This window comes from Rousettus aegyptiacus, unplaced genomic scaffold (assembly GCF_014176215.1).
Source record: "Rousettus aegyptiacus isolate mRouAeg1 unplaced genomic scaffold, mRouAeg1.p scaffold_m13_p_3, whole genome shotgun sequence".
NCBI lineage: Eukaryota > Metazoa > Chordata > Mammalia > Chiroptera > Pteropodidae > Rousettus > Rousettus aegyptiacus.
The window spans coordinates 165,730,773-165,752,214 of NW_023416306.1; the positions used below are offsets into that span (position 1 = coordinate 165,730,773).

General features: G+C 61.1%; 1 protein-coding gene across 7 annotated transcripts in view; it reads right to left on the reverse strand.

Moving 5' to 3' along the window:
* ITPK1 (inositol-tetrakisphosphate 1-kinase) overlaps positions 1-21,442 on the reverse strand; it is a 139,978-nt gene that overhangs the window by 5,005 nt on the left and 113,531 nt on the right. For all 7 annotated transcript variants that reach the window (XM_016145468.2, XM_036238318.1, XM_036238316.1 and 4 more), the window contains 5 exons: positions 14,012-14,110; positions 13,610-13,650; positions 10,715-10,880; positions 5,425-5,492; positions 600-762 (listed from right to left, as the gene is read on the reverse strand). In XM_016145468.2, the coding sequence (XP_016000954.2) occupies positions 600-762; positions 5,425-5,492; positions 10,715-10,880; positions 13,610-13,650; positions 14,012-14,110 (537 nt within the window). The remainder of the gene's footprint in view (positions 1-599; positions 763-5,424; positions 5,493-10,714; positions 10,881-13,609; positions 13,651-14,011; positions 14,111-21,442) is intronic.

The window sequence follows — 21,442 nt, forward strand, 5'->3', positions numbered from 1 at the left end:
CGTCCGGCCCACGGCCTCATGCCGTACGAGTGCCCCCTGTGCACGAGGGCTTCCTCGCACCCTGCAGACACCCCCACCGAGCACCTCCCACAGGGTGGTGTGCCCCACCCCTCGCTGTGGCAAGATCTGAGGGGCACTCGGCAGAGCCGGGTCGTGCCAGCAGGCCCACAGGGCCCGGCATGTGCTTCTGCCAGTTCAGGGCTCCAGGAGACGACGGGGGCAGGCGCCCGGCCCCAGGGAGCACCGTCTGCAGCGTGGCCTGGGAACTTCCTCCGAGGGCCTCGGTACCCGACACGTAACCTGTGGGGCTGTTTGCCCTCCAGCATCCTTTCAGCTCTTTAAAATTATAAGAGCCCAGGGGTCGGCTGAGATTTGGCCAGTGAGGGCCAGTGCTGATGGCACAGGGTCGGCGAGGCAGGTGGAGGGGGCCTACTGTGCGCGCTCCCCGGCTGGGTGCACGGACTCCTTCACTCCCCCCCGACACTTATTCACAGGTGGGGCTCAGGCTTAGAGGGGGCTGTATGCACCCCAGGCCCCACGAAAAGCGAGGGACGAACCCGGCCTGTCACCCGCCCGGGACACCAGTCCCCACGGCTCACCTGGGAAGGCGTTGATGTCGATGACGGCGTGCTGCCCCGTCTGGTTGTTGATGATGATGTCGATGCCGAAGAGTGACACGCCCAGCGCCTGCCGCAGGGCCTGGGACAGCCCCCGGATGACCTCGTCGCTCGGCCGCTCGAACACGCCCTCGATCTTGTCCAGCTGCCGACACACGCGCACACGGGACTCAGGCCGCGGGGGGGGAGGGGGAGGCACAGGCCACACCACAGAGACCCCCGGCGCGATGCCCCAAGGCCGGGGAGGCGCAGGCCACACCACAGAGACCCCAGGTGCAACGCCCCAAGGCCGGGGAGCCGCAGGCCACACCACAGAGACCCCCGGCATGATGCCCCAAGGCCGGGGAGGCGCAGGCCACACCATAGAGACCCCCGGCGTGATGCCCCAAGGCCGGGGCTCACCCCCGGGCAGGACAGAGCCACCGAGGCCGGCCACTCCTCAAGTCCTGCCGCCTGGGCAGGCCCGTGGTGGACGGTGCCCAATACCTCTCGAGTCCTCACAACCACCCGCGAGGTGGATGTCACTGCAGCGTTTTTACACAGGGACGAGGATGCTCAGAGAGGGTCAGGGGCTGGTCCAGGGCCAACAGCACAAAAGTTCAGGCCGGGATTCGCGGCAGGTTTGTCGGCCTCTAAAGCTCAACCTTCTTGGCAGGGAAGAAGGAGATGGGGTGTCATGCACCAGGATGACTGTGGGGCGGGGAGCACGAGCTGGGCCTCGGAGGTGGGACAGAGAAGGAGAGTCACCTGCTGAGGGTGCAGTGGACGCAAAGGCACAGGGGCAAGAAGAGCTGGGAGCCCGTGGAGCAGTCAGGGCAGAGGTGGGTCGGGGGGTTGGGAGGGGGCGCCTGTCGTCAGCATTGCTGCCCTGGCCCACCACCGCCGGAGCTGGAGCCTCCGGGCCGTGAAGCAGAGGGTTCCGTGGACCAGCCATCATGTGCTGCCCAGGCCCGGGGGAGCACAGGGCTCCCGGGTGGGGCTCGCCAACCTCCCCTTCCCGACAAGGGGCTGACTGCGGTGTTTCCACACTGGCTCACGCCCCACACAAACGTGATTCCCCCAAGAGGCCACCCTGCTGCTCCCGCCAGACTCCTGGCCCGAGTTCAGCCTTCGGTGACGGCCCCGTGGGGCTCGTGTGTGGTCCCCTGGACTCCCCTCCCACACTGTGCATTCTGTTGCAGTGTCACAGCTGGCCTAGGACAGGTGCACGCGTCTTCATGGGCTCAAGTGTGGCCCCCGGCCAGGGCCTGCAAGGAAGTGGAAGGCGGCACTGGGAAGGATCTGGAGTCAGAGGAACTCGGGTCCGAATCCTGACAGTGACTTCCCAGCTTTCAGGCCTTAGAGGAAAGTGCCATGCCTCTCTGTGCCTCAGTCTGCTCATCTGCAAAATGGCACCGATGGGGCTTCCATGCCGCAGCGCTGGGAAGGACCGCGAAGCCACTGACGTGGTGGAGACAGCGCCGCGCCACTGCCGTCTGCCAGTACGGGGCGCTCGGCAGCCCTGGCGGGCGCACGGGCTCAAGGCCGCCGGGCCAGAAGGGCGGCCGACCCATCAGACACGACAATAAAGCTGGGTCGAAAAGCTAAACGCAGAATTACCATATGGGCCAGCAATTCCACTCCTAAGCACACAGCCCAGAAGAGCTGAAAATAGCTGCTCGCAGGCCGAAGCCCACAGGAGCGTTATTCACCAAAAGACGAAAACGACCCAAACACCTGTCGACGGAGGAACGGTAAACGGACTGTCGTGCACGCCATGGAACAGTGTTCGGCCACACAAAGCTGCAGTGTGGTGTGGATGAGTCTTGAGAACAACAGGCAAAGTGAAAAACCCAGATACGACAGTCACACATCACAAAATTCTGCTCACATCAAAGTTCCAGAAAAGAGAACTCCAGAGAGACGAAGGCAGATTTACTGGTCACCCAGGGCTGAAGGGAGGGGGCTCTGGGGGAACTGACTGCTGGATGAGGGCGGGGTCTCCTTCTGGGTGACGACGACCTGGTAGACCCAGACAGAGGCGGTGACTGCAGGACGTGGTGGACGTCCTCAGCGCCACTGCACTGTCTGCTTCAAAACGGCTAACTGCAGGTGGTGTGAAATTTCACCTCGATTTTTTTTTAAAAGAGCGAGGCTGAGTCGAGGGGCTGGGGACAGAGCCCTGGGCCTCAAGGGCAAATGGCCCTAATCCCAGCCCCGGAAGCTGCAACGCCAGTGGGGGCCACCTTCCAAACCCCTGCAACGCAGGGGCCTCTCGCCTGAGCGGCCTCCATGCTCCGCCGTGGACGGCCCCCGCCAGCTCTGAACGACAGGCTCGCACCCCACTGCCGCGGCACCTTGCGGGGGAATACGTTCTAAGGGGTAACACCGGCCTGGTGTGACAGGCACTCGTCACATAGCACCCGCCTGTCTCCTGGTCACTCCTGCCAGTGAGCGGTCAGAGGCTCAGCCCAACACGGCAGCTCGACCACTGGTCCTGCGGCCCAGGTCCCTTCCCAGGTCCGAGAGACCCGGGGGGGCTCGGCGCTGCCCGCTGCATGCTCTGAGCCACAGGCCCCCGTCTGGGTCTTGTTCTTTTCACCCCAGTAAGTGGGGAGACACAGACACAACATCGTGGGACTGTGCTGAGGACCCAGAAAGCTAATGTTTAAGGCTCGCGGGGCAGGAGTGGCCGTGAGGGGGGCTCTAGTGGCCACATTGGCACCAGGTCTGCTAAAGCGCTTTCTCGGCTTAGCTAAGGAATCTCAGAAATCCTTCTGAAGCCCTTTGACGGTCTGGAACCCAACAGCCATCCTAGGACAAGGCAAAGGCATGGAAACCCTGACCACGGGCGCAAACGGGAAGGAGACAAGGACATTCTCCTGGTGGCCGTGTAGGAAGTGAGCCGTGTTCAAGTGATCGCCTGTCACAGGTGACATTGCCGGCCCACCGGGCAGTGTCCTAGTAACTCCTGGAGTCCCACAACCACCAGTGGGCAGGATGTAGACACTGAGGCCTAGAGAGACAACATGACCCTCCCAAGGCCGCTCGGCTGGGATGCTGTGGAGTTGGGGTGTCCACGCCCTGCCTAACCAGTACCCTGTCCCGGTGTTTGGGGCCTGCGAGCTGGGTCCGCCTTCAGGACATCCAGCTGGGGAGGATGACCCGCAGGAGACAGAGACGGGGACAAGAGGGCCCCTCAGTGGGCGGGAGGACGGTAAGGGGCGTGTCTGGAACGCAGCTGTCTGAGCCGGGCTGGCCTGCGAGTCTGCAGAAGGAGCTTATGTCCTCAATGAAGGGGACAGCTGACTGCATTTCCCTTTTCTATTTCCGTCAGTCCTGGTGGGCTCTTGAACAAGTCACGAGCTAGGGAAGGAGGTGAAGGCCACAGGTGGAGGAAAGGCTCTGGGAATGTCCCTAGGCTGACTCCCATTTTATAGAAAAAAAAAAAAAAAAGAAAAAAGAAACAGGTCAAATGGCAGAAAGATGGTTATCCAAGAAGGTCATGTTCAGGTGGGTCACTTTGCTTACAGCCGTCACAGAGACCCTCTGACACCAGTTAATGGTCACGGTGGCTGCTAGTCTCACACACTGTGCAGGGACATAGTCTCCCAAGCCTGTGGAACGCCGACCCCCCTCCGCACTCTGAGAGGCACTGGGCTCGCCCGAAGTGTCTGAAGCTTAGAAGACCAGAAAACCTTTTCTGGCTGAGAACACTTATTTAGATCTTATGATGCACACAGCCAGGTGCCCAGAGGTCCCATTTAAAATCTGGGGGTTCCCCAACCTTCCCTGACTGTACCCCTTGTTCCTAGGGAACATCTCTCACACCTTGAGGGGCGGTGGTGTGCCCTCCAGGTCCCTGTCCACGCCTGGGCTCTGCCGAACCCTCAGCACACAGCTGGCTCCTCGAAGGAATCAGAAACAAAGCAGAAGTGGACAGGTGGCCTGGCCGGGGCAGGAGACGACAGGCAAGCATGACCCCTGAGAGAACACGGGGGAGCGAGGCCCAGGGTGGGGTCTGCTCTGGGTGTGGTGGTGGGACCAACCCAGGACGGCTAGGACGGCCGTGACTCAGGGGAGCAGGAGACCGGGCAGAGGTCCCGGTCCGGCAAGCAGTGGCAGAGGCCGCCGGTGCACTGAGCTTGTAAGAAGATCAGAGGGTGACCCCATGGCGATTTCCAACGGCCTGCTCCACAGTCGCCGGGGAGATCAGAAGTCCTGAGTTCCCAAAGTCCCAGCTTTGGATCCAGACGGATGTGGGGTCGAGTCCCAGCTCCGCCCCACAAGCCTAGAGAAGCCACTCAGCCTCACTGAGCAAAGCCTCACCCCTCGGCCCACCTTGGGCATCCAGGAGGGAGCCTGGCACACAGCAGCGAACGTCCGATGACCAGCCGCCCTGGCCCCGCCACCCACGCAAGCCACCCCAGCACCCGCAGAAGTAACGCAGGCTCTTAACAAACGCTGACTGGACCCGCAGGGGCAGGAAAGGAAAAGGAAAGCCAAGAAGAGTGTTGCCTCCAGCCCCCTTTTAATGTCAGTAGAAGCAGGTCATCGAATCCCTCCTGATTGGAGGGATGGCCTCACGCTGGGGCAGGAGCTGAGAGATCTCCCATCTGGAGTAACCGAGGGGTGAGCGGGCGTGGCCGTGACGGTCATCGGCATGAAGGCCCGAAGCCAGCAAGGACAAGGGGCCTTGGGAAGCTCCCCGAACTGTCGGCACTGGGGCCAAGGTCCCTCCCTCCCGCCCTGCCCCGTTGGAGAGCTCGGCCCTCACAGCCGACAGGCAACAGCAGCCCAATGCCAGGCCCACACCTGAGGGACGTACCTCAGTCAGGACGGATGACGACTCCGGCTTGGACACATTGTGGCTGTTGAAGAAGATGGACTCACGGTCTGAAAAAGCAAACACGGAGAAGCCAGTCAGAAGCTCCACAAAGGGATGGCAACTCCACTGCCCGACACCAGGGGGCAGCACCACCCCGGCCACGACCCATGGTGGCCACGGTGGCCTTAGGCTCAGTGTCCAGCAGCAGCCACCTGGAGCCCCAGCAAGCCGGGCACCTCCCCACCCCCAAGGAGACACCACACCACAGACAGATACACGACCCTCCTTCCCGCGTTAAGACGGACTTAATGAGCCTCCCTCTGCTCCCATCTTACAGTGTCAGATCTGGTTTCCCCCAGTACCGAAGGCCCCGTTCCCAAAGTGTGCCTAGTGGTTCTTATGGACACAGCATAAGAAAGGGGCTGGCTGGGGTGTGTGACTTAATGAGCTGGAAATGCTGTGTATCGGAATATAAAAAACCTGGGGTGAGGAGGCCCAGTAATTCCGTCTAACCCAGCCCTTCCCAGCCCCTCCCAGCGTCTGCCCAAGGACCGGTTTTCGGGGCAGCGCTTGAGAAGTGACCAGGCTGCCACTTGGCATGTGAGTACATGAGATATAAGGATTCTGCTATTTCCTAACTATGTAGGGGAGACCGGGAAATCAGAACATGGGCCTCCACAGGAGACATTCGAGAAGGCACACAGAAGGACTGCTTGGCTTTGGAGGCCGGCACGGCCCCCTGGAGCGCCCACCTCCTCCCACCTCATACGCCCAGAGCTGTGCCCACCTCCACCGCGCCCCACGGGGGCATCCAGAGAGGCAGACTGAACCCAAGAATAATGGGAGCGACGAGCAGGCGGCATGTTTACTCGTCCCTCGGAGAGGAAAGGAGGTCGGTCGGCGGGCAGGAAACGTCCTTCTGCACTCAGCAGTGTGGGCACGCGAATTCAAGGATCGTGAAACCACGAGCCTCAGGCCAGGCGCCGGAAAAGGCTGCCTGTCATCACCCCGACACCCCACAAGCATGGCATGAGCCATGAGACCCCATGTGCCCGCCCCCCCAACACTCTGTTCATCCCTGGCACCTGGGCCCCTGAGCACAGGACAGGACGGGTGCTGGCCGGGCAGCACCCTGCGCCAGGGGCCAGGCCAGGCGGGCTGTGCCCTGGCTGCCTGCGACCCCCGCCGGCTCCGGGATGCGGCGACGCAACGATCATGCACGCGGAGGTGGCCCGGGTGGAGGCCGAGCAGGCAGGCGCTGAGATGTACCTGGCGTCCTTCCCGCCTGCGGGCCACACAGGCCCCTCGCTGCCCCGGTGTGCCCGAAAGGCCTCCCGCCGCTCCGACCAGAGCCGGTCCAGACGGGGGGAGCAAGAGACGGTCCCGGGGAGGAGCCTGGGGAAAATAAACACCCTGCAGGACTTGTGCCAAGCAGCTCCGCAGACCTCTACTCCTGGGAGCCGGCAGCCAAGGAAGAGTGAGCCTGGGGGGCGACAAGGCCCCGGGCCAGAGGCTGGAGCAGGGCTCTAGCTGCTGCGATGGGCATCCTGGCCTTTTGCAGGCACTGTCCCTTCTCATCCAGCACCAGCCTGACCCAGCACCACTGAACTCAGGGCACCACCCGCCCGCCCCACCGGTGCCCAAGGGCAGTGGCCAGGGAGGCAGAGCAGACCTGGGGGAAGGGCCACCCAGCAGGGGAACATGAGTTCAGGGAGCCTGGAGAGCCTGTAGGAGCCACGAGGAGACACCGTGGGTGCTTAGCTACACCAGCCAGGGAAGGAGGGGAGCACTCGGAGGGCCCGCCTAGTGCCCGCTGAACTGGACAGACCATGTCGCCCAACAGCTTCTCGTGGCAAGATCGATCCAACGGGTGGCCCATTTCAAAGGGGGCTTGTTGCTCCTCCTGGCGGACGCTAACCTGGGGCTCTGGCCAGGACCACAGAGCCCCCCTCTGCGCAGACCCTCCCCATGTGTAGCCTGAGCGGGGGCCAGAGGGAATGGGAAACACTACCCCAGGAGATACAGGAAGCCACGATGGCTCAGGAGGGGTCAGAGTGACCCTTGGTGCCAGCTCCCTGGGCAGCGCTACGATAACCCTCTGAAGATGGGCCTGGTCAGGCCTCAGTGCTCTGACTGCAGAATCACCCTGGATTTGGAGGGCCCCATCCACTCTCTGTTCCCAGACGAGTCCTAAGACACATCAGGCCCAAGCCCAGGGGAAGGGCCATCACCACCTCCATGCAGGGAAAGGAGGGCAATGAGAGAAATATGGGTGTTCCTGCCCACATTTACGGATGAAAAAAACAGGTTCAAAACAAGAAGAGTAAATGACAAGATCGGCCCCCAAATCCCCAGTAACTCAATGGTGCGGCCGTGAGCTACGGCCACAATTTCTCCAGTCTCCTTTGCTCAATCTTCATGTCTCTCTCTGCGCAGATGGTGGCCCTGGTCTGGTTCCAGCTCCCATACACGTATCACCTCTGCAGTGGGACCTCTCACCCAGTGACGTCTGAGGACCCATGTATCTTGTGCCACAATCCTTTCATCATTTCTTCCCTGGGGTGCGGTTTCTCCCACTAAAATATATGTTCACGAGGGTGAGAGCGATAGGGCCGAGTGTTAAACCTCGGAAGCTCTAGATGAGAGAGCAGTAGAGTACAGATTGCAGGCCAAATCTGGCCTGCCACCTGTGTTTATAAATAAAGTTTTATTGCAACACGACCCTGCCTATTTATTCATTTATAGTGTCTACAGTGCTTTCAAGCCACAGTGGTGGCATCAAATAACTCACGGACCTGGAAATATTTACTATCTGGCCTTTTGCGGGGAAAGCCTGCTGACCCTCCTCTACGCGGTAAGTGGTACCGTTCTTTTACATACCCTCAAGAAAAAGGCCCAGGATGGACAGTATCATCAAGGAGCTGTGTCTTCAGAGTAAAGGAGACAAAAAATAATACCACTGCACAAGGAGGAGCAAGAAACGTGCTTGACCCTGGCAATGGATGGAGAGGAGGGAGCGGTCTCCCCAAGACTGTGAACCACAGGCAGAGAAGACAGGTACTCCCGGTGGCTGTCACAGGCCAACGTCAAGCCCTCCATAAGAACGTGACTTCGGTTCCAGCAGAGGCGGCTGCAAGATGCCGCTGGCTGTGGGACACACCTGACTTCAGGTGTGTTAACACAAAAGAACACAGCCGCTGTGGAGGAAGGCCGGCGTCCTCGCCACCCACAACCAGAAGACTCCCACTCAGGAAGACCTTAACTGCCAGCATCACAGGGGAAGCCAAGGGGCCGCCCCCGTGGGCAGCAGGAACGAGGGGGCGGGGGCAGCGCAGGGGGCCCAGGGCCCCCTGCTCAATCGGTACAGCACAAAGAGCTACGGTCAGGGTCAGGCCGAGCTTCTCATCCGAAAAGAGGACATGCATGTGAAAAGAACAAAGCCCACGCCAGCTCCCTGGGCCACGCCCTGAACCAGCTTCAGGGAGGGACATTAAACACGCTGAAAGTTACTCAGCTTGCCCGAGCACGACAGACATTTCTCCGTCGGCTCGGTGTGTTTATCCTCAGTCACTCAGCCCGGCCCGGGTCTGTATTTCATGGCAAACTGGCGACCTGGAAATGGCCACGGGACGACTCACAAGACACGGAACCCTCATCCTCGGACACACGACACACGACACAGAGCCCGGCCCGGCCAGAAACTGGCCCAGCGCTTTGCAGCCGGGAGAAAGAGGAGGGAAAAAAGCGATACTCTTTGTGTAGAAAGGAAGGAAGTCGTGGTAAATTCCTTTAAAAGATGAAGTACTTTTTTTTTGTAAAAGAAAAAAAAGTTAAAAAAAAAAGAGGAGACTACACAAGGTAAAACTACTCTTAATCTAAGACATTTCCCAAAGATTTAAAGCATATGTTCTTTTAAAAATAACAAAAATAAATAAATAGAGGATTACAAAAATAACAACAGCCTCTTCTGGCCCACAATTTATGAGAATGCCTCTGGCCTGTATACAGTCAGGCACTAAAGGAGGTCTGTACCCCCCAGCCCCAGGCAGACCCGGCGGGCGGGGGCTGGGACCAGGGTGAGGAGGGGAGGTCGCAAACCCCGACGGCAGCCTTGGGGGGAAGGGAAGGGAAGGTAAGACAGACCCGCATGTCCGGCGTCTGCGCTCAGTGCTGCCAGTGGGAAGACAACAGTGACAGCTGCTTCGCCGGAGACGGTGGCCTGAAGCCACGAGGGGCGGATGGTGCCCGGCGGGGGGTTTTAGGGAGCCACGTCCCTCCACTCGGATGGAGCTGACGCGGCCTGGGTGTCCCATCCCGTGCTGGGGTTTCCCCCGCACGGATCAGTGCACGGCGGCCGGAGCGAACCACTCCGGGGACACCCACCACCCCCAACGGGCCTCTTGGGCAGACACGCTTATTCCACAGACGCCGCCGCTGTTCCGAAGGTTTCTGGAACCTGCCTTGGAGGCGCTGTTTAGAGCCACTAGGACATTCTTTTGAGCAGCCCAACACCAGCAAATCCTCATCTCAGTGTCAGTTTCTGAACTGGCCAACAGGTCATCGGGTGTCAGGTGAGAGGCTGAAGAAAGCTTAGTTTGCGGAGCCACCGGCCTCCCAAGAGGGCCCCTCAGATGCCCCAAATACAACAGCACCCTGCAAACATCATCACCGTGTGATGTCGGAGGGACACTGAGGACCTTTACCCGCTGATCCAAAACGCGCGCTGACGTGGCCCTCACCGCTGCGAGGGGGCACTCCAGGGGTGACAGTGACCACTTCTGGCCTGCCCGAGGTCCCACGGCTAGGAAGCCCTGTGGCCTGCGTGCTGACTTCTAATGGAGCATGCATGCACCACCTCAAGGTTGCAGAAGCAGCCAGTAAAATCTGGGGCTCCCCCATTCGGTAAAGGGGGACGTGACAAGGCAGCCCGTGCTCTGGCTTTCAAAACACAAGGGGCCCTCCCTCCCTTGCTTCCCTGAGGGGTCGACCGTCCGTTCCGGCGTATTCCTCCCGCGTCCCATTGCACAGGGCCCTGGAAAGAGATCTGGGTGCAGAGAACTTGCAGGGGCTTCCAGGAGCTGATGGTGTTTTTCAGGGGGATGGAGCCCCTAACAATGCACGGGATTTTCATCCGTTCTCCGACACCTCTTTATGTACGATAGACGATCCTATTGACCTCCGGGTCACAGCTTCTCCCTCCAGAGACAACGTGGCACGGGCAGGGGTCAGTGCTGCATCCCAGTCAGGCCCCTGAGCGTGGGGCGGCCGAGGCGGCGCCGGCTCTGGTTACCTGAAGTGCCCGCGGAGAAGTTCTTGAGCGAGGGCCGCTGGACCACCGTGTAGGACTCCCCGACCACGAACACCTTGTACAGGACGGCGTTGTGGTTGATGAAATTCTGGACCACGCAGGGCGGCTGGATGGCGTTCAGGCCCTCCTGGTTGAACACGATGGCCATCTGGGGAGACAGGGGATGAGCCCAACGTCAGCCCACCTCGCCTGCAGCCTCAGACAGAGCGGCAGTGCATCACCCGCCACTGCCGCCAAGGCCCGGCCCCGGCCCTGCGGCACGAGGACTCCCCCAGACGAGTCTCAACAGCCACGAGTGGCGTGGGGCTCGAGTCGAACACCTGGGGTCGCTTCACACCTGCGGTGCGGGGGGCGATCCTGCACCATCGGGCGCGCCACGTAGGCTGGGCTGGCGCTGCACCCGAAACATCGCTGCTCACACTGCGGTCCAGGGAGCGGGACCCCCAGATGCGTGCTACTCAACCCTCAGGGCGCCCTCGGAGGCTCTTCCACAAAGACCCAGGACGGGGAGGTCGGAAGCAGAAGGCCATGGCCCAGGAGCTGGGAGGCCTGGGGTCGGAGCCTGTATAATCACGAGGGCTGCCTCCTGTCAGGCGCGCACGACATGCCAGGCCCTGTTCTGACCACTTCGCCTGAGCCACCTGGTGTCCTCACAGTCCGCCCGAGGCGGGCGCTGTCATCGTGCCCCTTTTACAGACGAGGAAACCGAGGCCCTGAGCAGCTCAGTGGCTGAAAAGCGACAGAGCCTGGAATGGGACTGGGTCTGGTCTGCCCAGCGCACGGCCCTGCCCTCTGACATGCTGGGTGGGCCTCAGCGACACCTGGGCAATGGGCACACCCTGCTCTCGGTCCCTGACTCCTCTGGGGACAAAGGCCCCTGATGAGAGGGTCTGGTTGGAGACTGAGGTCTGAGGGCACAGGGACGGCTGGAGAAACCCTCTCCACTGTGGCTAAGGCTGGGTCTGCCCGGGTCCGCTAGAGCCAGCCGGCCGCCCCGGGCCACAGCTAATCCCCCAGCACACGGGTCCCAGGAAGGAGCCACCAGATGCCTGGGGCTGCTTGGAGAGGACAACAGGGCCTGGGCAGCTGGCTGCCACCCCTCACGCCAACTGCCACAGAACGCCGCCCCCCAATGTGCCTGGAAGGTCGGCTGGACAGAGCGGAATTAAAGATCCAGGCTACACGGGAAAAAACAAGTGTGAGCCTCTTCCCTGCAGTGAATGCCTCCTGAGCCTTCTGCTGAGAGTAAGAGATGCTAAGAGAGCCGGACGTGGGTTCGAGGCCCAGCTCCAGCCTCACTGCGCAAATGCGGCCAGGGACTTGCCCTGTCTACGCTCCATTTTCCTCACCTGTAAAGTAGCATCAGCCACCATTGGGTGGCTTCGGGGTCTGAGTTTTGGCTCACTAGATTGAAAAAGAGTCAGGGAATAGTCCGCTGTGGAACAAGCCAGTGTGCCCGCACCGGCTTAAAAACAAAACGGAAAACAAGCATGCTGTGAAAAAAACAGCCATGTGCACAGGGGTGTCCTCCAGAGGTTACAGTACACGACCGGGGGGTCTTCCTCGGGCACCCCTGAATAGGTGAGGAGCCTGGCCCCCCAGCCCCAGGCTCATGATGTGGAGGGCCGCCCAAGAGGGGGCGCCTCTGTGATGCTAACAGCCTCCCGGGCAGCAGGCCCTGGCAGAGGAACCGCCCGGCGGTGAAGAGGACCGGGCGGAGGGTTGGCAGGAGGCTGCTGGTGCCCGTGTGGGCACTGTGGGCTCTGGGGACACATCTGGCTGCCCTGAGGCCTTCCTGCTCTGTCCCGGGGCCTGGCACGGCGCCCTGGCGGGGGAGGCTCCACCAGGGCTCCCGACCTGAGGACACGGCTGACCTTTGTGGCGGGCCATGCTTTCCTGCCCCCACGTTCCTTCCCACGAGCAGAGGTGGCCCTTGGCCTTGCAGCCCCCGCCGCGGCATGTGCCACAGCTGGCCGCCGAGGTCTGTTTACAGACGTTTCCCCATAAATACGTGCCAGGGATAAAGGGCACCGCGTAAATCTCCTACGGGCGCTGCTGCCGGGGTTTTCCATGTTTAGTCATGACGCACGGAGCGTTTCTACTGGCGGGGCCGCCAGGGTCATGCTCTCCACCGGGCCTTGTCGGTGGCTCAGACGTCTATTGCCCAGTGTACCCAGCATGTGCCTAACAGGGAGGCCCCGGGCTGGGTCGGGCCCCCGAGGGCATCGAATGCAGAAGGAGGGGCCTGCAGGCCATGTCCCAGGTGTGGTTCCCAAGGGCAGTGAGGGTGACAGAGACCCAGTGGGGAGCCCCTGCCAGCTGTCGGCTCCTCTTGCCCCCAAAAGGCCTCCTCGCTCGTCAGATGTCACTGACGCTGTCTGCCTCCGGGACCCCGGAGTCGCTGCTGGGGCAGGACTCGTATCTATGCATCCTTCCCCTGGCGCCCAAGGTGGGGTCGGGCGTGACCGCTGGGCGAATGGAAGGAAGGGTGGCGGACGGAGGCCCTGCAGGCAGGGTGCCTGAGTCCTCGTGCCCCCTTTCTAACTCAGCGGGACCAGCGGATCCTTACGGGCTGTGACAGGGTCTTTTCAGTCAACGGCCCAAGGTGGGGCCCAGCCCGGCGCCTGGCACAGGACAGGCACCCTGTGAGTGACGAGACCGACGGGCCAAAGTGGGCGACGGGTCAGAGAGGGGCGTGACTGTCATGGGCTCGGACAGGGGAGACGGGGCCCAAAGCCACAACCAGAAGCAGAACAGTGAGCGAGAGAGCGGGTGTCGGGACCCAGCGGAGACTCCAGCGGGGCCCAGAGACACCGAACTAAAAGAATGGGGTTGGGGGGCGGGGTGGGGGGGGTGGCCGTCAAATCATCCACTCACCTCGTGCGAGTTGGTTCCGTGAGCCACTCTGGTTTTGCAAACTGTGGGTGGGAGGTGGGGAGAAAAGCAGAGGGGAATCAGCGAGGTTGTTCATCCACAGAGCCAGGCCTGGCAGACCCAGGAGAAACCCCCAAGCTCCTGCAGCCCCTCAGGGTACGAGGCACGTGGGGCCAGGGGGACACGCCGCCTCGACGGTGGGGTGCGCCGGTGTCCGGGGTGATCGGGGCTGACACCACCAGGCCAGGCGGAGGAGCGTTTTGGGTCAACACCACCTGAGGACCCACGTCCGGCGTGTGGAGGACGGGACCCCGGCAGCGAAGGCCTGCACCCACCCTCTGGGCGTCCAAGGCCGGGGGGCGGGGCGGGGCGTGGGCCCGTGGGTGCCCGGGGCGCGGTACGCACTGAACGGAAACGCCAGGCCGTTCTTCTCCAGGAGCCGCATGGTGTCGTCCCCGCACAGGCTCGTGAGCTCCATGAAGGGCGGCGAGCAGATCCGGTCGTCTGGGGACGGAGGAGGCGCCCGCGTCAGCAAGCCTGCCCGCTCGACGCCCACGGCCCGCTCCCTGGGACAGACCCGCCTCCCCGGGGGCCCCCCCGATGCCCCTGCTCTCCGGATCCGACGCCCCAAACTCCACGGTCGTGTGTGAACACACACACACACACACACACACACACACACACACACACGAGAGCAGTAACGTTCGTTAACTACATTGTCCAATAACATTTCTGCAATTATAAAACCGACATATGTCAACTACACGAATGGACGTCAAAGACGAGTGGAACCATGCGCACGTCACCACCTCCTGCCCTTTATTTAGGGTCGGACACACATTTACACGGAGTTTCACAAATGGACTCTGTTCCGTAAGCTGAATTATCACTCAATAAACCATGGCTCTTCAACGGCTTCCCCACCGCACGACCGAGGCCGCACGCCGACCTCCCCCCACGCGTCCGGCCCTGAGTTCCACTCTCTGCTCCCGTGCCCTCTACGTCTGCAAACTAATCCCGCGGGGAGGAAGCCCAGGGCGGGAGAGAAGAGAGCATGACCAGACTGTGACCGTGACCATGACCGTGGCCATGGCTGTGGCCGTGGCTCCACAGCCATTCCTCCCCACGGCGAGGCCGGCCCTCCTCACCCGTTCACCACCCCGGGGAAAGCAGAGAACAAGACGGCTGGGTGCGCCTCCTCCCCCCTCTCACGCACCCCCCTCCTCCCCTCTCCAGCGCCCCCCGGCCACCAGGCCTCCGGCACCCCCAGCCATGCACCCACTCCATGCCTTCGTTCCCTCCTGGCACACCTGGGCCACCCTGAGGCCGCATCTCAGGGGGTGCCCACCTCCTCTGTGAACCCGTGGGGTCTAGGTGTGTTTCGTTTTCTGGAAAGCTCTGGGAGCTGAGCCTGCTCTGTTCATCAGGACACCCCCAGGGGCAGGCACTGAACGAGGGCTAATTTGTGAGGTGACAAAGCGCACTGACTGGCAACCGATGGTTCAATCGGTGGCTTGTTCCTGCCACGTCCTGTCCAGTCCCCTTCCCGATCAGACCACCGGGTCCTCAGGAAGTAGGACCTCCCTGTGCTTCTGGACACAGGGGCCAGGAAAGGCTGAATGAACGTTAGCAGGGTGGGGGTGGCTGCCACCCACAAACTTGAAAACCAAACCAAAGTAAACAAGCAAAGTGGCTTGTCTCCAACGGCTTCTAGCTACATGGCTGGCTAGGAGGCCAGTACGTTAAACTCAAGGTAAGGTCCAGCCTCCACCAGCTCATAAAAACGAAGGCCAAGAATCGCACAGGGCACATTTACACTCCCTCCCAGCCCCCCTCCCCACGAAGTCCAAACTCTGAATAGGCAGGAGTGTTGGCAGATTTCGGGGGTGCAAAGCTGGCAAACCTCGGGAGGGGGGGCTGCAGCTGGTGTTGGCTGAGCCCTGGCCGACAGTGCTGCAGGCCCTCCGCACAGAGCGCCCACGGAGTCCTCGACGCCCGGGCAGTGCCCGCACGGACGGATGCTGAAAAAGAGGCCCATGAGGCCGTCTTTGCCCAAGGTCACATGACGGTCAACGACAGAGCCAAGACGAGGAGCCAGGCTCACAGGCAGGTCGGGAATACAGAAGTCGGGAAGATTGGAGTGGGGTACGTCCAGGCACTCAGCCACAAACCATTAATCTAAACAAGACCCCATTTCTGCACCCCCAGCCCAGAGTCAGAGCTGGGGCGTGAAAGCTGGCGAGGGGCTCGCAGGCCCTTCCATGCCCGAGGAGAGAGGAGGCAGCTGGGCAATGGCTCCTGCAGCAAACCCGGCCCCTGCAGCAAACCCGGCCCCTGCAGCTAGCCCTAACAACGTGACGCTCGCGGCCTGAACAGACCGGAGGACGCTGCGGCGCGCAGGCTTAGGACGGCGCTCGCCTGGCCCACCACCCCGCCCAGGAAGGTTCAGAGATGGCTGGAGGCAAACAGGCCTCCCCTTGTTAAGAGCTGCCAGACTCCCGACCACCAGGCTTTTCAGAGCAGGTAAGTCTGCCTGGCTTTTAGATTTGCCTTTCAATGCCCACCTCAGCGTCTCCTCCCACCCCAGCCCATCAAAACTTTCACATAATGTCACTGCCAATAGCCAAAATCTCAATAAACCAATGCTTGTTTTATGTGTCAGGCGCTGCTCCACACAGTCTACAGAGCACCTCGTTTACCCTCAAAAGAACCCCACGAGGAAGTACTGTCACCCCCATTTTGTAGGTGTGGAAAACAGAGGTACAGAGAGATGAAGTCCCCTGCGCAGAGTTACATACACAGTGGGTAAGTGGTCCAGCTGGGCGCCTCATACCTGGGCAGTTGGCTCCAAGACTGTGCCACTGACCATGGACTCCCTAGCAAGTTCATACTTCATATGAACAGAGTAAAGGACAAAAACCACAGTCCTACTAACAAATGGAAAAGGCATTCGATGAAATTTAACACCCTCTTATCTCTCTCTCTCTCTCTCTCTCTCTCTCTCTCTCTGTGTCACACACACACACACACACACAAAACACTTAATAAACTAAGAATTGAAAGGATGCTTTCAACTTGATTAAACGGCATCTACAAAAACCCACAGAAACATTCCACTTCTGGTGAAAGGCTGGGCGCATCCCCTAAGATCAGGAACAGGACCAGGGTGTCTGCTCCCGCCATTCATATCCAACAGGGGGCCAGCCCTGGGTGAAAGCAGTCCCGAGCCCACCAGGCAGAGGCAGGAAGGGACCTGTGACCTTCACTCTGCTCTATGCCTGGGGCCCTCTCTGAACTTGGGGTACAGCAGACCATAAGGTCTTAGCTGCTTGAGGCGTTTTCTGGCTATTTGAAGCCCGAATCCTCCTGACATGTCCATGAAATCACAGTCAATTACAAACTACTCCTGTTCCTATTTTGGGTCCAACGACCATTCACCACCGACAAAAAAAAAAAAAAAAAAATGCTGAGACTCAACTGACCCCTCGGAGCTAGGGACACAGTGGTGAACATGCATGGCCACTCCCGCCCCGGTGCAGCTCACGTCCGGGTGACCAGGCTGACGAGTACGATGGACAGCCAGGGGGGTGCTGGCAGGAAACGACACGGGGACCGCGAGGGGGTGCCAGCGCGGGTGGGGGTGCGATCAGGAAGCACCTCGCTGGCCCCCGACACCTGGCCCCCACGAGGACACGAGAGGGCGAGCGAAGGGGCCGTGCCTCTCGGGGCGGGAGGTTCCCGGCGGAGGTGACGGCCTCCGCAAAGGCCCTGCCTGAGGACAAGCTGCGGCCCGACACGCAGACTGGACCGAGCCTCCGAGAAGGGGGCGGTGACATCACCAGTCCAGCTTGTGGACAGACAGCGGGCACCTGGCTGAGCGGGAGGAGGAACCGGGGAAGGGACCGGGCCCTGCAGCAGCGGAGCCAGTGCCCTGACAGCAGCGGACACTCCGGCCCCACCGGGGGTGAGGGGCCGCGACAGCACAGGCTCCAGCTCAGCCATGGGAAACTCGCGACACTGCCGGCAGCTCTTCTCCCCAGACAGAGACCGAATAAAGACTCTTTCTGTCAGGCAGCAAATGGGAGCCTGGGAGGCTATTTCTGGCTCCCCGAAAAAGGCCGCTGTTGCTTATTTATCTACCGTCTTTATTTCTGGATGGGAGTTGGAAAGAGGCTTTTTTTAGTTAGATGGTGGGTTGTGTTCTGTTAAGAGCTGAAAGATCAGCCCCTGGGAAACTGAAAGACCCCTGTCTCCCCTCCTGTCCCCGTCCTCGTCACCAGAGAATGTGAAGCAGGAGGGCCTAGGAGGTCCCCCGAGCGCATCCGAGTCCAGAGAGCAGAAGAGAAGAGTCCAAGGCCACACGCGCAAGTTACGGGCAGGCCCACGGTGAGAACCCGGGCATCCCAGGCCACAGGCCGCTGCCCCGCCCACGCTGCCAGGTGGCCGCACTCTCATGTGGCTGGTGGCAGCTGCTCCAGAACCAGCAAGAAGACGAAAGGCCAATGAGAAACAGGTGGACACAAAAGGACAACTGAAGGCGGGAGGGCAGGGCGGATGGCACCGTGAAAAGGCAGCTTTGCAGCCTGACTTTGAACTTAGGGCAAACTACTTGTCAGCTGTGACTGGTGGCAAAAGAATGAACTCCCCTGGGCCTTGCTCTCACCGTGTGTAAGATGGGGGGCCACATGTCGCTTGTGAGCACCCAGCGATGGCAGCTGTTTCCAGTGCCCGACGAGGCCGGCTGAGGACTCCCACAGAGAGCAGGTGGACCCTGAACAGTGGCCACCGGTCCACGCCCGGCTTCCCGGGGTGTTGGCTGCCGGGCCTCACCCTCACTGGCTTCGACCCTGTGTGCAGCAGGGTGCGGGCAGGCCAGGTCCTCTGCAATGGCTGTGAAGGGAGCCTTGGCGGGGCACTGGTGGTGTTGGGCCTGGGGACAGCTGTGACAAGACTCTGCCTCGGTCTCTTCTCTTGAACAGGGTGAACACCTTCACCCAGACAATACCCGATGAAAGTAAGACTCGGGGGCAGAGACAGTCCCTGAGGACATGCAGGACCCCGGGCGAGCATGACGCCCGAGAGTTAAGGCCGTGCTGAGGGGAGGGGAGATGGAAGACAGACGGGGAGGAGCCCGGGTGGCCAGGAGCCCGCTGCTGTGGTGACCGCTCACCCGGAACATGCCGCGGGGAGGATGAAGACCCCAGGGCGTCCCCCTCTCTAGAACGTCAGTTCGGTGAGGGCGGGGGGGGTGTAGGGTCTGCTGGCCGCTGCAGGCCCAGCGCCTAGAACACCGCCTGGCACACAGCATGTGCTCAACGAACACCTGCCGAGCAAAGGGGCTGAGGGCGCCTGACGCACGAGGCCGGCTCCTCCGGCGGCCGGGCGACCTCCGGACAGACGGGCGCCTGCGGTCGGCACGTCCCTGTGCCACCTGGTCCGAAGGCCCTCACGCCACTGCTACGTGGGCTCCCCCTGCGCCCCCTGCTCCCCGCCCCACCCGGGGTGTGTCCCACTGGAAAACGAGGCAGCAGCCACATTCGTCCCGTCTCGGCTCGGCCTTTTACCGCTCTGAAGGACTCTGCCCTGCACAAGCATCTTGTTCATCTACGTTGCTACGGTCGTGACTAAATGTCCCTTTTTAACTGTTTTTCCTGAATGCTGCCATCCATATTTTCCCATGAGTTTGCATGTCCTGGTCACCCAACTGGTGACATTTCCCCTAAAGTTAGACATTTAGGTTGGTGCCAATTTTCCTTCTCCGTAGACAGGGCTTCATGAGCATCTCTCGTACGCAAGGTTTTGTGCTCAGGGTAAATTATTTCCACAGACCGAGTTCCCAGAAGTGGGTCTCGGCGCCCGTGGGAATTGACATTTCTATGGGTCTTGCCACAATGTCATGTTGTTTTTTCGCAAAGTGACCGCGGCACTCCACTGGGGTACCAGCAATGAATGGTCCTGACTAGATCCTATTCTGGGCCCTTTGCCACGCCCAGCTCCCAACAGAGGCAGAAGCAGAGACAAAGGGAGCACCCCAACCCGAAAGCAGGGCCAGGAGAGAGTGCATGGCGCAGAGCTCTAGCCACGGACTCCCCAGCCCCCCCAGAGCTGGGCTGCCAGGTGGCCTCGGCCCCGGGTCTGGTGCCAGGGAGGGAATGGTTCAGGATGCTGGACTTCTAACTGCATCCTACAAACACCGTGGAGGGCTCCCCGGGAGGAGCTGACATCGCCGTGGGCCTCGGGGAAGATGGGTGGTTTCGATCTGTCCAAATCCTCTTGCCTGAGCCAGAAAGCCGCACAGATGTGGGCTCCCTCCTTTTGGGCAGAACGTGGGCTGCATGAAGCAGCGGCCCTGTCTGCCACGTTCAAGGCCACATCCCCAACAAACGAGTGAATGAACTAAATACTGGCCTGGGTTCCCGCCTCGCCTGGCCCGACAGAGGTGGGCCACATCAAAAAGCAGGTTCCCACAGGGCCAGCGGCATCTCGGCACAGCGCACCCACATACAGGGGTCGGAGCCACTACCTGTCGGAGCTGGGCTGGGTCCTCCTCTGCTGGGCCGCTCCCTGTTCCCAGGGGCCCGCACTGAATGGCAGGAAACAGACTTGTTCGGGAGGGTGAGGAGACCCATTGTGTCACCGCCGGAGCAGGCGGAGGAGGGGGTGAGGGCGGCAGGGTTCAGGTTCTCACTGGGTCTTCGAGAGCTGGGAAAGGCAAGCGCCCTGATTCGCAAGCCCTGGGCCCTCGCACGCGCCGGCTCCCCGGCCCTGTGAGTCCTCTCTTCCAGCCCCTCGCAGCCTGGGAGACGCCCATTTTCGCCCAGGGCTCAGGTCAGGCCGTCTCCTTCCCCCTCCTAGGAGGAGGCCCCTTTGCCGGGCTTGACCAGGGCCCTACGCTGCCCACCTCAGTGACTAGACGCGTCCACCCCCGCGCAGACTGGTATCCCGGGGTGGGGGAGGGGTCTGCAGGGACTCAAGCTCCCTGGGTTTATACTCCAGCCCCACCTCCCATCAGCGGCAGGCCCCCGACCGCGTACCTCCACCTGCCTCAGTCTCCTTGCCGGGAAATGAAGACAACAGAGCCACGTTCCACTCCCCACATTTAGAAAATGTACTTTTAATTTATAAAATAGTCCCTGGACACAGTTCCCCCTGGGAGGGGCGGCCCCACCCCAGGGTCTGGGCAGCTGCAGCGGCCCCGGCTTGCCCAGCACAGCCCACCACCTCGGCCTGTCCCCCCGGGTCACGGCCAGGATCAGAGCTGTGGCCCAGCGCTGGGGCTTCTTCCCAGCCGCCTGACTAAATGTTCCTGGAGTTTAAGTAAAAGCTCCCCTCCTTGGCACACTCACCCCATAACCATCTTCTCCCCAACAAACCACTGGATTCCCGGCATCCTGCCCAGCCTCTCGCCCACCGCCTCACCCAAACCACACACAGCGGCAGAGTCCGCATCATCTTTCTGAAGCTCCCGCCTGTATGATGAGGCAGCTCTCAGCTCAAGGACCGTCCACGGCTACTCGAGTGAAGGAAGCCTTTCCTGGCCTCTGACCCTGTTTACCCTCCCCCCAGATTCACAGGCTGAACTTCCAAACCCCAGTACCTCAGAATGGGACTTTCGGGAGACAGGCCTTTTTGAAGAGGTGACTGAGTTACAGCGAGGCCCTTAGGGTGGGCCTTAACCCGAAGTGACTAGGGTCCTCATAAGAAGTGATTAAGACAGATACATTCAGAGGGGCAACCATGAGAAGACACAGGAGAGAAACGGCCACCTCGAAGCCCACGAGAGAGGCCTCGAAGGAAAGCAGCCCTTGCGCTTCCAGCCTCCAGAAGTGCGAGAAT